Below are 16288 nucleotides of genomic sequence, written 5' to 3'. Positions count from 1 at the left end.
CTTTATTCTTCCGGAAGCTTTTGGAAGGCTGTTCTTTCTCTCCAGTGGCACTCTGTGAAGTGGTAAAAATGACATCTGCCTTTTGGTTTTTGTCTAATCAGAAAGAATTAAAGAAATATTTAGAGTTTTCCTCCTGTTCCATATATAGTGGTGAAAATGAACCTCAGATGGTTAGCCTGGAGCCCAGAGTCCCCCTGAGATTCCTGGTTCTGCTTCCTCACAGAGGAGTGCGTGTGTGTGTGTGTGTGTGTGTGTGTGTGTGTGTGTGTGTGTGGTCTCTCGGGGGAGGCCCTTCCACGTAGGGTTGGGGCTTCCAGGTTGATGTCGAGAGCGTGGGAAGAGGACTCGGCGTTGGCTCCGGTAGAAGCGCAGGCTTTGGCGTCAGGGAGGCCGGGTGCAGATCCCACTCTGCCGCCCACTGTGTGCCCAGTGACCTAACCTCTCCCCCTGGACAGTGGATCTAGGACACTGCTCGCCCCGAGGACTGATCACGGACACGGCGTGAGCTGCTCTAGTTGAAGGCTGAGTTAGTCATCTGAACGTGGGAAAAGGATCAGAAAATATCAGCTCGTAAAGCTGAAACGGATGAAACTTAGCTCAGAATGAAGGAGAGTAATGAGAGGGTCCTCTGTGGAAGCGGCTCTGTTGGAAGGATAGTCTGTACGTCTTTGACTGACGCCACCGAGGAGACGAAGTCTAAACAAGACGGCGGGAAGATGGTGCCTGAAGCGTCCTTGGCTGACAAGCTGTGTTGGTAGCACGGATGTCTGTGTGGGGAGGGGAGAGCAAGATGGCCAGTGGTTGTCAGCCCCGTCCGGGGGTGGTATCTGGCTGGAGGGCCCAGATCCCTATGGAGAGTCGATGGTGTGTCTTGAGCTGGGCTCACCCGGCATCACTCCCGGAGACTGAACCCTCCCGAGGGGTTGACGAGGCTCCCGCCCTGGCCTTTGCGGGGGACCCCACACCTTTTCCTGGTTCTGACTGAGAACCTGATCGTATTGCCTCTCCGGTGTCTCTTCAGCTGCTGATGTGCCTTGTTTTTGAAGCAGGGAGGTGTTCTGTGTGCCCTTTGTGTCCTGGTCTCCCCTGCAGGGAGGGGGCAGGGGGCAGTGTGAAGGCAAGAGGGGGTTAGAAAGCTTTGGCTGGTCCCCGCCCCAGCTGGGTGCAAGGAGGATGACCAGGCATCTTGATTTGCTTCTTTTACATCGATTGTGTGGGTCAAGTATTTGTCCTTCACCCCCCTTCCATTCCCCAAAGCATCCTGGTGCAGTTGTGTGGTGCAGTGGACGTGGACTCAGGCCACTGTAAGTGCCAGCCCAGGTCCCACACAGCTCGTCTTCCTGCCCTCTCCATCCTGGGCAAATGTCCCAATAGGAAAATGCACTGGATTCTGACTCGGGAGAGCCTGGCATCCAAGCCTCACCTGCACCCACTCATCACTCAGCTCTGTGAGAGCCTCCGGAGACTTACTTTGATGAATGGCCGTCTCCTTAAAATGATGGCATTGATTTGGCATGGTTTGGGCCGTAACTTTCTGGCTGCTGTGACTTTGAATATTTAGTTTCTGGAAGGTCTGGTAGCATGAATCACTTTATAAGTTTATTTAATTCTGAAATGATAAATCATCCTGCTTTAAAATCGTCTTTGCTTCTAGTTATGACTGTCACTTTGCCTTGTTTACCTTTTTCTATTTCAGGAATTTTTTGTTAACTTAAGTGGGAAAATGGATGGGGTTGCTTTTTGCTTCATTATATGTTTCCTTTTGATTAAAAACTGGGATATACACTTATTCTGTTGTTAACAGCTCTGTAGTGATTTATTTACATGGTGTAATCCTTATGAAAGTAGTATTCAAGAATACTGTCAACACTGAAGGAGTTTTTATTAAAATCCATGGTAATTGTATCTTTTGTGTTTTTTTTTTTTTTTTTTTTTTCTTTCTGCTTTCAGGTTTTCAAAACCCTCGGCACAGATGTCGTGAAGTCTGCATTTGAAGGTTATAATGCATGTGTCTTTGCATACGGGCAGACTGGATCAGGAAAGTCATACACTATGATGGGAGATTCTGTACGTTGTTTACACTGTGTGGGAAGAAAATTTCTCATTATCTCTCTTTGGACTGATAAAAGTATCTCTTATCTACGCGGTCTGTACTAACTTGCTTTTCATGTTCTGATCATTCTTTAGCAATAAGGTAAAACTCAGTAATAAGTTGGACGGAATTTCCTTTGAGAGATTTTAAATTAGAAATAGTTTTCAGTTTATAAGCATGAATAATGGATGGGAGTCAGTTCATTTTCTGTTTTTAAAGGCTTTATAATCTTATCAAAAAAGTACGCTGGGCCTACAAGTAATTTATTCTTCTTTTCTGCCAACCCAACAATGTGAATAAAATTACTGAACTCTGTTCTATTTAAAATTATTCAAAACATCTTTGCCCAAGAAAAATGTGAAAAAAAGAGTCTCTTTGGTGGAAAGGTACTACATAAATCCAGTGAATACATAAAAAGCGTTAGAATTATACAGGTTATGTAGAGTCTACATAGTTATAAATATAGTATGTAGAGTTTAGTAGTTATGCTGTATAAATTAAGAACCTTAAAGTTATACTTGCCCCAAAATATGGCAGAGGAAAAACTAGACGTGATTGTAGGAACTTATCCCGTTCTGTGTTTTCTCCAGACCTGGATAGTGCTTGTGTGTTTTACTTTTCTCATGTCGTGGTTTTGAAAACTGTTCACTGAGTCTGAGAGGTGCCAGCCTGTTCTAGATGTGGAGGGGCTAGCGGAGGATGGCTGGGTTTCCTGCTGGCAGGCTCGGTGCTGCCTTGAATGCTACAGGTTCAATGGTTAGTGGAAGAAGTAATGCATTAAAGGAGGACAGGTCTTTCCAGATGAAAGCCTTTGAGTGCATGTGTCCTGGCTTCTTAAATCCAGGCATTTTCTTTCCAGGAGAAGAAAATAAATGCTGGACAGTGAATCCTCAGTGCTGAGAAGTAGGGAAGAATACGAGAAGAACAGACAATTTCAAGAGTTTCACATTTCCTTTTCCCATTACTTCTCTCTTCCTACTTTCCTACTGTGCCTTTGGAGAAAAGAGCCTTCTCTAAAAATGAAATTTACATGTTGATTCCCTCTTAGCTAGTTTATGTAAGTTCAACAAAGCACTCATAAATTACAGCTGTTTTTCTCTGACCTTACAGTTGAGTACCATTTGGGTATTCTTTTTTATTTTATTTTTTAAAGTAGGAACAAAAAATGTGGTGAAAGGCCCAGTTTTTCTTTACAAGAATTGATATTGATTTAATGGTATCAAGGAAAAAAATTCTCCTAAACCTGATGATATATATATATAAATATTTATTTTTGGGATGGGAGATTGGGTGAAAGTAGGGAGGAATTTCAGAAGAAAACATTGAAGCCCTAAAGTCTGGCTTTCTAACGAGAACATTTTTGCCTCGTCTTTGGTACCGTTCTGAAGCTCGTCAGCGTGTCAATGCCGACTGAAACGTGAATATTTGAAAGCTAGAGAATAAGTCGTCTTATGTTTGCAAGGCACGATTTAGCTGATGAACAGCTGATAACTGTATATTATCATGGTCCCAGCAGGTAGAAATTCGAAAACTCAATCCTCTCATTTCAGAGAGTAGGAAGCAGCCCTGCAGGGGATGAATGCTGCGCCCTGGGCCCTGGGCCGGGCCTGCAGGCCCCTGGAGTCTGAGTCCACCCCAGCCAATTGCAGATGCAATCGTCGGTTGCTTTTATTTCAAGTGACAGCTGAGGCGTCCCTCCTTCCCACTGCAGGGCGATTCTGGCTTAATACCCCGGATCTGCGAAGGGCTCTTCAGTCGGATAAATGAAACCACCAGATGGGATGAAGCATCTTTTCGAACTGAAGTCAGGTAGGGCCCATGGCCTGAGTAACTGAGTGTGAGCTTGATTTAAGGCACAAGGAGTGGATAAAGCCTTTGGATTCCTTAGGGGAGAGTCTGCCTCTCCCCGTCCTGTGCTGTGCCGGTTGGAAGGCAAGCTTAAAGCACATACGTTTTCAGTGACTTCCTTGGGTACCATTTGGATTGGGGTTTGGGAGGCCGGTAGAGGCAACCCACCTTGGTCGGAAACTAACGAAGCATGCTCATCTCAAATGGAGTGAGCTTTCGACCTTTCAGTGTATACCCACTTGCCTTATTCTTTTATCTGAATAGGATTTGTGTTATTCTTTATGTTGGTAGGATCACTATAAATCTAGTATTTAAATAAATCTGGATGGTTGAGGTGTTTTTTCCTCCTTGAGCTTAAACCTGTGTGGGGAGGCAGTTTCGTCAGTGGTTTGGGGGCAGACGTGGCAATCAAGGGTTCTCCTGGCTGCCTGACCCCGCAGAGGCTGTGAGGCCTTGGATAGGTTGTTTAAATCACCCTGAGCCTCTATTGCCTAACCTGTAAAATGGAGGTAATAGTAGTACCTACCTCTGGGCTATTGTAGGGATTAAATGAAATAATCCACATAAAATGCTGTACCTGATACATGGTTACCACCCAAAAATGTATGTCGCTGCTGATATTGTTGTTGTTATTAATGTCTGAAATCATCTTACTGAATTCAACTTTATTTGAAATTTTTAGCTACTTAGAAATTTATAATGAACGTGTGAGAGATCTACTTAGACGGAAGTCGTCCAAAACCTTCAATTTAAGAGTCCGTGAGCATCCAAAAGAAGGACCTTATGTTGAGGGTAAGAGTGAATGTTTTCACAGCCCTATTCTTCTTGGGAATTTTTGTAAAAATAATAGTTTCAGAGAAAAAAAATGTAGGATAATGGCGAGATTTATAAAATTTATTTTTGGAATCATTATAGTAAAAATTGCATGTGCTGTCACTGCACGATGTTCATTTAATGCGTTTATACTTCACTGGGCATTTGCTGATTCTGTGGGGCTTGCCAATAGATTTCCTCTGGCTTTAAGAACTCCAGAAACTTGTTTTTTCCAAGTTCTCAGGCAAGATAAGCAACCCTACAGCCTGTCTCTTTAAATGGCCTTGCATTTTAGCAGTGTGTTTTTGCTGACCTTAATGGTAACATGATTATAGGGCGACTCTGAGACCTCTCGCCTTTGGGAAGATTGTTTGCAGGTTCCTGTGCTGTGTTCTCGGCCTTCGTGTTCTGCTACACTTGTTGTGTCACGGTCCTTTGTGAGGAATGTCCCAGGGAATGACGGGTGAAGGCTGGCCCTTGCGAATTATTTTAAAAATAGGCTGGATTGAAGGCTGTCTTTGGAGTAGAGCAGTCAGCTCTACATACTTCCTCTGTGTACGGCTGCTGAGTTAAGGCTGGCCTGTAAGAATCGCACACAGATGGGCTTTCCTGTGGCTATTGTCGTTCCCGTGTGTCTCGCTGGAGGGAAGGCTGAGAACTGGTCATGGATTTAAAGATGTTCCTGTTTCCGTTGTCTTTTTTACCTGGTTATACCGGGTGCACCAACAGGTCCTCATCTGCATTTTAGTAAATTTTCAATTGAACTTTTGCTTTTTAATGCCCAAAGTGAAATGTGTAACTATGTATTTGTTCTGTGGAGCGTGGGATAACTATTATTGTTAATAGTTTTTAGCCTAACTGTGCCTTCATGTTTTCCCTTTAACTGTCTTATCAGATGTTAAAACATATTACAAAGCTGGGTTTGTGAGGAGACAGAATAATCAAGCAGGGTGAAACATCCAGAATCTGGTGTAGATACTTAATGGGGATTTAGTTGCTAATGAATCTACTATTCAAACATTGGGGGAATATGGGTTATTAAGCTGTCTAGGAAGAAAAAAAAGTAAATTGGTACCGGAGCTCAGTTTTTATACTAGGGTAAATGGCAAATGGATCAAAGATTTAAATGTAAAAAGTGACATAATGACTGCAAGAAACCCTGGATTACTTTTTTTCCTAGAAATTTCAAGAAGGGAAGGCTTTTAAAATTTTTTACTTAAAATCCAGAAGCCATGAAATAAAAGTGTTAAATTTGAAATGGTGAAACAAAACAAAACAGAAAACCAACTTTACGCTTGGCAGAAACACCAGAAGCAAAGTAAAAAGACAACTTACAATGTGGAGGGAATATTTTCAATTCAAGTTTCAGACAAAGGACTTGTTTAGTCTAATATATAAAGAGCTCCTATAACTTAATAAGGGCAGCTCCAAAACCAAGGAGAAAAATGAACAAAGGATGTGACTAGATTGTCCACAGAAATGGAAATACTGATGATTTTTAAATGGAGGAAAGAAGGCTCAGCCTCATAATCAGAGAAAAGCAAAATAAAAATTCTTCAAGCTAGCATCTGTTAACTGTCCCAGCAGATGTAAGGAACCTGGTCAGACAGTGTTGAGAGACAGTCTTATACCTTGTTACTGCTGGGTGGGTGTAGAGTGCCTTCTGTGGAGGACTGTTTTGCGACATCCATCAAAATTTCAAATGTGCTTTCATCTCGCAATTCCACCTCTTAAGAGTTTATTTTGCAGAAGTATTCACACATATTCGTAAAAACTGAAGTACAAGATTATTTGTAGCAGCGTTACTTGTGTTGGAAGCAAACTCTCAACAACATCTATAGTCTCAATAGGAGACTGTTGGTTACGGTACATGCATAGAATCGAATGCTCTGCAGCCATAAAAATGAATGAATGAAGGATCACTTTAACTGATACAGAATATTCTTCAATGTATTATTACACAGAAAAAAGTAGGGTGCGAAACAATGTGTATGGTATGCTACTGTGTATAAAAGGGGAAAAAAAGATGGCTTAATATATATGTAATTGCCTGTATACATATAGGTTATTTCTGGAAGGGTCTGGAGAAGCTAATAATGTTGGGTTGCCTGACAGAAGGGGAAGTTGGGGGTGGGTTATTGGATGGGGGAGGGGGAAGACCCTTTACACAGTATACTTTTTGTAGCCTTTGATTTTAGAACCATATGAATGTTTCCCAACAAATGAATGGAAAGTTTCTTTAAAAGGGATTTAAAAGAATGTGTGTTTTGCTTGGAGATAGTGTTTATATTTCCCTGGCTATGATTAGTGCTAATGAGGTTGATGAAGATAGCTCATAGTTATCCTAAATACCATATGCGATAGGTATGCGTTATCAGGATTGGTGACCGATGCTCAGTGAGGTTAAGTGACTTGTTCACAACCGTGAAAGTCCACTAGTCAGCCGCAGAGCCTGGACTTGACCCCAGACAGCCCAGCTCCTGAGTCTGCATTATAAACCACCACAGATTTGTACAGTCATGTATTTCATAGAGGTACATTTCTTCTTCCAGTTACTAGATACTGAGGAGATTTCTACACCCCTCACCTTTTTTTTTTTTTTTTCAGATTTATCCAAACATTTAGTACAGAATTACGGTGATGTCGAAGAGCTTATGGATGCAGGAAACATCAATCGGACCACCGCCGCCACAGGGATGAATGATGTCAGCAGCAGGTCTCACGCCATCTTCACCATCAAGTTCACGCAGGTGAGGGCAGCTGTGGGGCGGGCTGGCTCTGTCCCTGAGGGCTGTCCCTGCTGATTGGCATGAGCTGAGGACCGATCTGTGGTGAGCCAGGAGAAGCAGAGGTGGCCGACTGCTGTTTTCTTGTTCATTAGACTTGAACGTGTGCCGTGTGCTGATTTCTCTGCGGTTACATTTGAAATGCAACCTGATGTATACCTGTAAGAAATATTTAGCAGGCTTCTGCCGTGTTCTAGACATTAAAAAACTTGCTTTGTGCTGAATTAAGTCAAAGTTTTCATTGTTGCCAGCTCTGTGGGAGATAACGGGGTTGCCAGTCAGAGCAGCTGGAGGCCGAGGTAACTCATCGTGGTCCATTATGGCTCCGTGGAACTCACCCCGTGGTGCTGCTTGTGATTATTAGAGTGATATTAAAGGACAAGGGACATCTTTAAGTATTAATATAGGAATTCATTATGATCTGGAAGTGGAGCGCATTTTGAACGTGTGTGTAAATGACTCAGGGCAAATACGTTAACACCGAGACCGGTGGAACGGATGAACATAAAGGTGTTGGGTCCTCTCAGTGCTTCGCACATGTTAGGAATTTGGAGAGGACCTGGCCTGTATGAACCATTGAACACATCAGATAGAAAAACTTAACCTTTCATTAATGAGGAGGCTCAGAGAGCAAAGAAGATGAAAAAATTCTCTAGGGTCAGTCGGAGCAACTCCTGATAAATTCTCTACAAGTTTACCTTTGTTTAGACCTTTTCTTTTGATTTACTGTAGTTTACTGGTTTTTTTCTCCTGTTTTCTGGTTAATGTGGCTTAGGATCTGGCCATCCCTAGTTTCTAAGAGGCTTGCTTTTCGATCACAATATGGTAATTTCTTTTTGGCGTTTTGGTTCAGACTGTAAAACGTAGGTTAAGAGTCTTTGGGAAAGTAAAATTTTGGTAGACTTCAGAATCAAGGAATACAGAATTTAAGATTTTTCACTATTTTATAATTGTGAAATAAATCGAATTTTAACATCAAATAATGGTTGAGTGATCTTTCAGATAATTGTCTATATTTGTCATATTTTGGAAAGCCGTTGTGCTTGTAATGTTGCAGATTTTAGATGAGAACAAAACTAATTATTTGTTTACTTATATTTTTCTCTGTGGAATGCCCTTCAGGGCCTAGTTTCCTCATCTGCCATGGTCAGACTCAGCCCTTTTGAGAATGACAGTGATTTGGGTAATGGAATCCATAGTTCTTCAGAAAGTTTAGGAATCACATATGGTAGGCTTCTATTGTATTCAATTTAATTTTTGTAATCAGGAAGAAGGCCAATGAAACCACAAAATTAAAAAAAAAAAAAATCTACCCTGAGAGATCACAGTGAGGAGTGGAAAATAATTAGAATTTGTGTTATAAACACATAAAACATATAAAAAATGTTATATAAACATTGGGGCTCTTTATACCTCTTCCACTTTGCTTTTATGTTTCACCACAGGCAAAATTTGATTCTGAAATGCCATGTGAAACCGTGAGTAAGATCCACTTAGTCGATCTTGCCGGAAGTGAGCGGGCAGATGCCACTGGTGCCACCGGGGTCCGGCTGAAGGAAGGAGGGAACATCAACAAATCCCTCGTGACCCTGGGAAATGTCATTTCTGCCTTAGGTGGGTTCATACTTGTCTGCTGCCTCTTCTCATTCTTGGTGGTGTCATAGTAGCGCGGAGCACTTAGGTTTAATGTTTGTGTCCCAAACCGGAGTAATAGCCTCAAGGTTTTTTGAAGCCGAATTAGAGAAAAAAATCTTTCATGATTGTCTTTAACTTTTCCCCCCTTTTCTTTTTCTCCCTACAGCTGATTTATCTCAGGATGCAGCAAACCCTCTTGTAAAGAAGAAGCAAGTGTTTGTGCCTTACAGGGATTCTGTTTTGACTTGGTTGTTAAAAGATAGCCTTGGAGGAAACTCTAAAACTATCATGATTGCCAGTAAGAATTTTAAGTTCTTTTTCTTCAGCATACAGTGTTCCGTGTGAATTAACTGTAACTACTGAAGTTTAAAGTGTCTCATTAGGAAATAGCACCTTTTTATTAAAAAAAAAAAAGTTTTTCTGTTCTGAAGAAAAGCACCTATTGTGATCCAGTCTACGGTATTGTATTATTGACTCTTTTTCCCTCTTCCTAGTTACATTAACTTGCCATGTTCTCGGTTATGCAAGCCGACGTCCATGCGGAATGATTCTTAGCTTTGCTTAAAGAACAGGACAGAAACTTCTAACTCTGCTAACTCGTGGGAGAAAATCATTGTAGGGACATAGAGCAAAAATAACCCCACTTTGTTTTTTTCTATTTCAAAGCAGAAAATATGGAATTTAAAATTAAGAATCGAGAGGAAAAAGCCCAGTAAATCTAGCAAATAATAACAGTCATATATGTCTATCTTTTCAGTAATTAACAGGAAGAAGCAGAAAAGAGGAAAAAAATGTGCAAAGGGGAGGTAACTGTTGAGGAGAACTCAGGAACGCTTTCCCTCTTAACCGCCCCCCCACCCCGACACCTTTCCATGTCCCCGTGTCTCCCTACACTCATGCCATGGAGTCCCTGTGGAGGCAAGGGCTCTACCTGGGGGTGTGCACCCCAGACGCCGTTGTGTAGTCACTTAAGCCCTGAAGTTTGTCGGGGTTGGGATGTGATTGATTAACCAGAGCTTTAGGCAGAAAAGAATTAGCTGATCTACTGACTCTTTTCAAAAATTATCGTGCTCTGGAGTTTTACAGGTAGTAGGTTTTGCCAGAACTTTTAAAAGGATTTAAATTTCGACTTTACATTGGAAGCGTACGTAGTTTTGAAATCCTCTTCTTATATTTTCAACGGAGAAAACTCCCTCAGCTGCAGAGGAGATTTGGTTAGATGGCTGATTCTAAACTTAAAAAGAGCGAAATGGCATTTAATTTGGTATAGTGAGCACTTTTCCAATGAGTCCTAGATAATTTTTAATATTCATGACTGTGGCAATGAATATTTAGTCTATCCAATGACCTGGGGTTAATCTGACTTTTAAATTACAAACCAACTTTGTGTGAAATGAAATGGAGCACCGGATAAATTACTTTTTGAATTCATTCTTCACAGCCATTTCACCTGCTGATGTCAATTACGGAGAAACCCTAAGTACTCTTCGCTATGCAAATAGAGCCAAAAACATTATCAACAAGCCTACCATTAACGAGGATGCCAACGTCAAGCTCATCCGTGAGCTGCGAGCGGAAATAGCCAGGCTGAAAATGCTGCTTGCTCAAGGGAATCAGGTTGGCTTTTTCTGAGACTTATGGGTAATTTTCTTTGAGTAATGGCACCAATTTCTGGATCTTAACGAGGCACTTATCTCCCTGGTTGTATTGATTTGAGTAAATAAGTGCTAAGTAAAGCTTTGAACAAGTTAGCCGGCCTCTCCTTTACAGCACGCTCCCGTTGGCCTTTGCATTCATTATGTGCTCCGTGTGTAGGATTTTATCCACTAAACCCAAAATGATTAACTATCTAATAGTTATTAATTATGGATGGAAATTTAGCATGCAATAGGATTAGCAGCATAATCTCCATTAGTGGAAGGAAATCGAGGGGCTTGAGTAATGTTTAAGATTCTACCCAAGCATTTTATGACTTGAAAATGTATTTTAACACAACCAAAGACTCGTTTGAGCACCTTCCTGAATCTCTGTTTTGTATCGCCCGTTACAGAAGTGGTTATGGTGATACAGGGACACATGTGACATCCCTGTGGCCTGGCTCAGGCAATTTCCCTGGGCCTTTGCTTGATTGTTGAAACTGCCTCACTTCAGGATCTCTTGGGGTTTTTGTGAAGGAGCCTTGTCCTTTTGTGTTTTTCACAGAAAACTTCCGTATAATCTGCATGGTGCACGTACCGAGCTGCATTCTGTGCTCATATTGTGGTCCCGCGCTGTTAGGTTTGGATACTGTTGTGAGAGAGAATCAAGGAGCACTTTTCATTTATTTATTTTTAAATTCTATTTATTGATTTATTTTTTTCCCTGTTCAAACTTTATTCTTTTGTTTTTTAATTTTAATTAAAAAAAAAACAAGTTTATTTACTTATTTTCGGCTGCGTTGGGTCTTCGTTGCTGCGCATGGGCTTTCTCTAGTTGCGGTGAGCGGGGGCTACCCTTCATTGCGGTGCGTTGGCTTCTCATTGCGGTGGCTTCTCTTGTTGTGGAGCATGGGCTCTAGGTGCGCGGGCTTCAGTAGTTGCGGGACGCGGGCTAAGTAGTTGTGGCTCGCGGGCTCTAGAGCGCAGGCTCAGTACTTGTGGCGCACGGCCTTAGTTGCTTCACGGCATGTGGGATCTTCCCGGACCAGGGCTTGAACCCGTGTCCCCTGCATCGGCAGGCGGATTCTTAACCACTGCACCACCAGGGAAGTCCCTTAATTTTAATTTTTATTGGAGTATAGTTGCTTTACAGTGTTGTGTTAGTGTCTGCTGTGCAGCAAAGTGAATCAGTTATATGTATACATGTATCCCCTCTTTTTTAGATTTCCTTCCCATTTAGGTCACCACAGAGCACTGAGCGTTCCCTGTGCTGTACAGCAGGTTCTCGTTAGTTATCTGTTTTATACATAGTGTATATGTGTCAGTCCCAGTCTCCCAATTCATCCCATCCTCCCCCATTTGGTATCCACACATTTGTTCTCTACATCTCTGTCTCTATTTCTGCTTTGCAAATAAGTTCATTTGTACCATTTTTCTAGATTCCAAGGAGCACTTTTTAAAACGTTTGAGTTAGGGAGTTCCCTGGCGGTCCAGTGGTCAGGATTCGGTGCTTTCACTATTGTGGCCCTGGTTCAGTCCTGGTGGGGGAATTAAGATCCCATAAGCTGCATGGTGTGGCAAAAAAAAAAAAAAAAAAAAAAAAGAAAATTTAGGTTAAATTGGAGTTAGAAATAAACAAAGACACAGTTCTTCCCATTTTCCTAACCCATGAATGGATGTCTGAAGTTTATCATTAAAAAAACCCAAAACTTTTCTTTAAATGCACACTGCTCTCTCCAGAGCAGCTTTCCCTTCAGGAAAATATGGCTCTCGAAGTCCTTGACATCCCGTGAGTGGTTTGACCCGTGAGAATATCGACAGGCTGAGAACCTTGCTGAGTTTCCTGAGTCCTGAAACACACCCAACAGTGCTGTCGCATAAGCTGGTGGACTGCAGTGGGCCAGGAGTTGCTCTGCACCTAAAAATATCTCCACATACATTGTATTTTTTGATGTGGAGCTTTCCCGTGTGTGAAAAGAAACGGTCAGCACAAAAAGTCCAGCTGCATGTGATGTTGTCAGGCTTGAATCACTTACGACACGAGCCACAGTAGTCATTTTTATTTATACCCCTTGTTATTGGGATCTTTTTTCAATGTTTTAACAACATTTATCTGAAGTAAATATGTAAGGATCATCCAAACTACTACATGTGAAGGGAAGTACTTGGAAAATTCTTGGTTTAATTTCTTGTACTTAACATGTTAATAAGTTATGAGAAAAGAAAGATCAGCCTTTTATTTTTTATTTTTTATTTTTTTTAAAAGATCAGCCTTTTAAAATTAAACTGAGGAAATCCTCGAAAGGAGCTTTATCACATGGACAGAAAAGCTTTATTAAAACTTTTACACATTCTGTCTGAGGAACGTCTTCAGAGGTGTTGTATATGCCAGTTGCCTTATACTTTGTGATCTTTTGTTGTCTTGTTTCTTTCGTAGCCAAAGACCACCACAGTCATTAAAGGATTATTTTTGTTACTGTAGTTTTGGGGGTGAGGATGGAAAAGATAGTTGTCTGTTTTAGGATAAACTGAAGATAAAATTCTTTGATAAATTTAATACATTACAATAAAAACAAGAGTCCAATTTAAAATAATTTATCACACTATGAAGCTAAAAATTGTTGTGAGACAATACAGGCTTATCCAAAATTAATTAAATTTGTGATGCTCAGTAAAATAAGCAGGTATTCTTTTTTTTTTTTTAGTAACGGTAAGATTCACAAGTTTCTTATTTATTTATTTATTTATTTATTGGCTGCGTTGGGTCTTTGTTGCTGCACATGGGCTTTCTCTAGTTGTGGTGAGCGGGGGCTACTCTTTGTTGCGGTGTGCGAGCTTCTCATTGCGGTGGCTTCTCTTGTTGCAGAGCACGTGCTTCTAGGCGTGTGGGCTCTAGAGCGCAGGCTCAGTAGTTGTGGCGCATGGGCTTAGCTGCACCGCGGCATGTGGGATCTTCCCGGACCAGGGCTCGAACTCGTGTCCCCTGCATTGGCAGGTGGATTCTTAACCACTGTGCCACCAGTAAAGTCCAGCAGGTGTCCTTAAGTGTAAATTTTTCTGGTGACATTGCTTTCTTCCTACAATATCCTATTCCAGATGCTGCCATGATTCATTGAAAATGCTACTCATATCAGAGTTCTGTTTCGGGGTTATTTGTTTAAGTACAGGCAAATAAATGTTCCTACTTTTAATAATTTTATTTGCCTATGCAGAATGCCATGTGTATCAGAGTTTCAAAGCACAATTTAAGTACGGCAAAAGATTCTGACATGTATTTGCTTCTCCTACTACATAGATTACAGACATACAGATATATATGTAGTGGTTTATATTTACACATATATGTATATATACATACATGTGAACTCTTCATTGAAGAATTATACATATTATAAGTATACGTATCAGTGAATTATCACAAGCCGCATTCACCCATCTAACCTGCATTCCATCAAGAAACAGAACGTTACCAGCGCCCTAGAAACTCCTCTTCATGTTCCTTTCCCAGTACTGCCTGCCCTTCCCCTCAAGGGTAACCTCTATCCTGACTTCTTAAGGCAGAGGTTGGTTTTCAGTTTTGCCTATTTTTGTTCTTTATATAAATGTAATCATGTCGTATATACTCTTGCTCTCACTTTTACATAAGATCAAATTTATGGAATTTAAAAACATAGGCAGGGAGACTGGTTCAAGATGGCGGAGTAGAGGACGTGCTCTCACTCCCTCTTGCCAGAGCACCGGAATCACAACTAACTGCTGAACAATCATCGACAGGAAGACACTGGAACTCACCAAAAAAGATACCCCACATCCAAAGACAAAGGAGAAGCCACAATGAGATGGTACGAGAGGCACAATCACAATAAAATCAAATCCCATAACTGCTGGGTGGGTGACTCACAGACTGGAGAACACTTATACCACAGAAGTCCACCCACTAGAGTGAAGGTTCTGAGCCCCACGTCAGGCTTCCCAACCTGGGGGTCTGGCAACGGGAGGAGGAATTCCTAGAGAATCAGACTTTGAAGGTTAGTGGGATTTTTGCAGGACTTCGATAGGACTGGGGGAAACAGAGACTCCACTCTTGGAGAGCACACACAAAGTAGTGTGCGCATCGGGACCCAGGGGAAGGAGCAGCGACCCCATAGCAGACTGAACCAGACCTACCTGCTAGTGTTGGAGGGTCGCCTGCAGAGGTGGGGGGTGGCTGTGTCTCATGGTGAGGCCAGGGACACTGGCAGCAGAAATTCCGGGAAGTACTCCTTGGCGTGAGCCCTCCCAGAGAAGACTCAAATCAATAAAATTAGAAATGAAAAAGGAGAAGTTACAACAGACACTGCAGAAATACAAAACATCCCAAGAGACTACTACAAGCAACTCTATACCAATCAAATGGACAACCTGGAAGAAATGGACAAATTCTTAGAAAGGTATAACCTTCCAAGACTGAACCAGGAAGAAATACAAAATATGAACAGACCAATCACAAGTAATGAAATTGAAACTGTGATTAAAAGTCTTCCAACAAACAAAAGTCCAGGACCAGATGGCTTCACAGGTGAATTCTATCAAACATTTAGAGAAGAGCTAACACCATACTTCTCAAACTCTTCCAAAAAATTTCAGAGGAAGGAACACTCCCAAACTCATTCTATGAGGCCACCATCACCCTGATACCAAAACCAGACAAAGACACTACAAAAAAAGAAAATTACAGACCAATATCACTGATGAATATAGATGCAAAAATCCTCAACAAAATACTAGCAAACAGATTTCAAGAACACATTAAAAGGATCATACACCATGATCAAGTGGGATTTATCCCAGGGATGCAAGGATTCTTCAGTATACACAAATCAATCAATGTGATACACCATAATAACAAATTGAAGAATGAAAACCATATGATCATCTCAATAGATGCAGAAAAAGCTTTGACAAAATTTAACACCCATTTATGATAAAAACTCTCCAGAAAGTGGGCATAGAGGGAACCTACCTCAACATAATACTGGCCATACACGACAAACCCAGAGCAAACATCATTCTCAATGGTGAAAAACTGAAAGCATTTCCTCTAAGATCAGGAACAAGACAAGGATGTCCACTCTCGGCACTATTATTCAACATAGTTTTGGAAGTCCCAGCCAGAGCAATAAGAGAAGAAAAAGAAATAAAAGGAATCCAAATTGGAAAAGAAGAAGTAAAACTGTCACTGTTTGCAGATGACATGATACTATACATACAGAATCCTAAAGATGCCACCAGAAAACTACTAGAGCTAATCAATGAATTCGGTAAAGTTGCAGGATACAAAATTAATGCACAGAAATCTCTTGCATTCCTCTACACTAATGATGAAAAATCTGAAAGAGAAATTAAGGAAACACTCCCATTTACCATTGCAACAAAAAGAAAAAAATACCTAGGAATAAACCTACCTAGGGAGACAAATAACCTGTATGCAGAAAACT

General features: G+C 41.3%; 1 protein-coding gene across 7 annotated transcripts in view; it reads left to right on the top strand.

The window, feature by feature from the left end:
- LOC309612803 (kinesin-like protein KIF16B) overlaps positions 1 to 16288 on the top strand; it is a 295491-nt gene that overhangs the window by 40835 nt on the left and 238368 nt on the right. For all 7 annotated transcript variants that reach the window (XM_082358980.1, XM_082358978.1, XM_082358975.1 and 4 more), the window contains exons 4-10: positions 1951 to 2067; positions 3804 to 3901; positions 4623 to 4732; positions 7361 to 7503; positions 8985 to 9153; positions 9341 to 9472; positions 10616 to 10791. In XM_082358980.1, coding sequence (XP_082215106.1) covers positions 1951 to 2067; positions 3804 to 3901; positions 4623 to 4732; positions 7361 to 7503; positions 8985 to 9153; positions 9341 to 9472; positions 10616 to 10791 — 945 coding nt within the window. The remainder of the gene's footprint in view (positions 1 to 1950; positions 2068 to 3803; positions 3902 to 4622; positions 4733 to 7360; positions 7504 to 8984; positions 9154 to 9340; positions 9473 to 10615; positions 10792 to 16288) is intronic.

This window comes from Balaenoptera borealis, assembly GCF_965194805.1.
Source record: "Balaenoptera borealis genome assembly, chromosome: 16".
Taxonomy (NCBI): Eukaryota; Metazoa; Chordata; class Mammalia; order Artiodactyla; family Balaenopteridae; genus Balaenoptera; species Balaenoptera borealis.
This window is presented reverse-complemented; position numbering and strand designations above follow the sequence as displayed.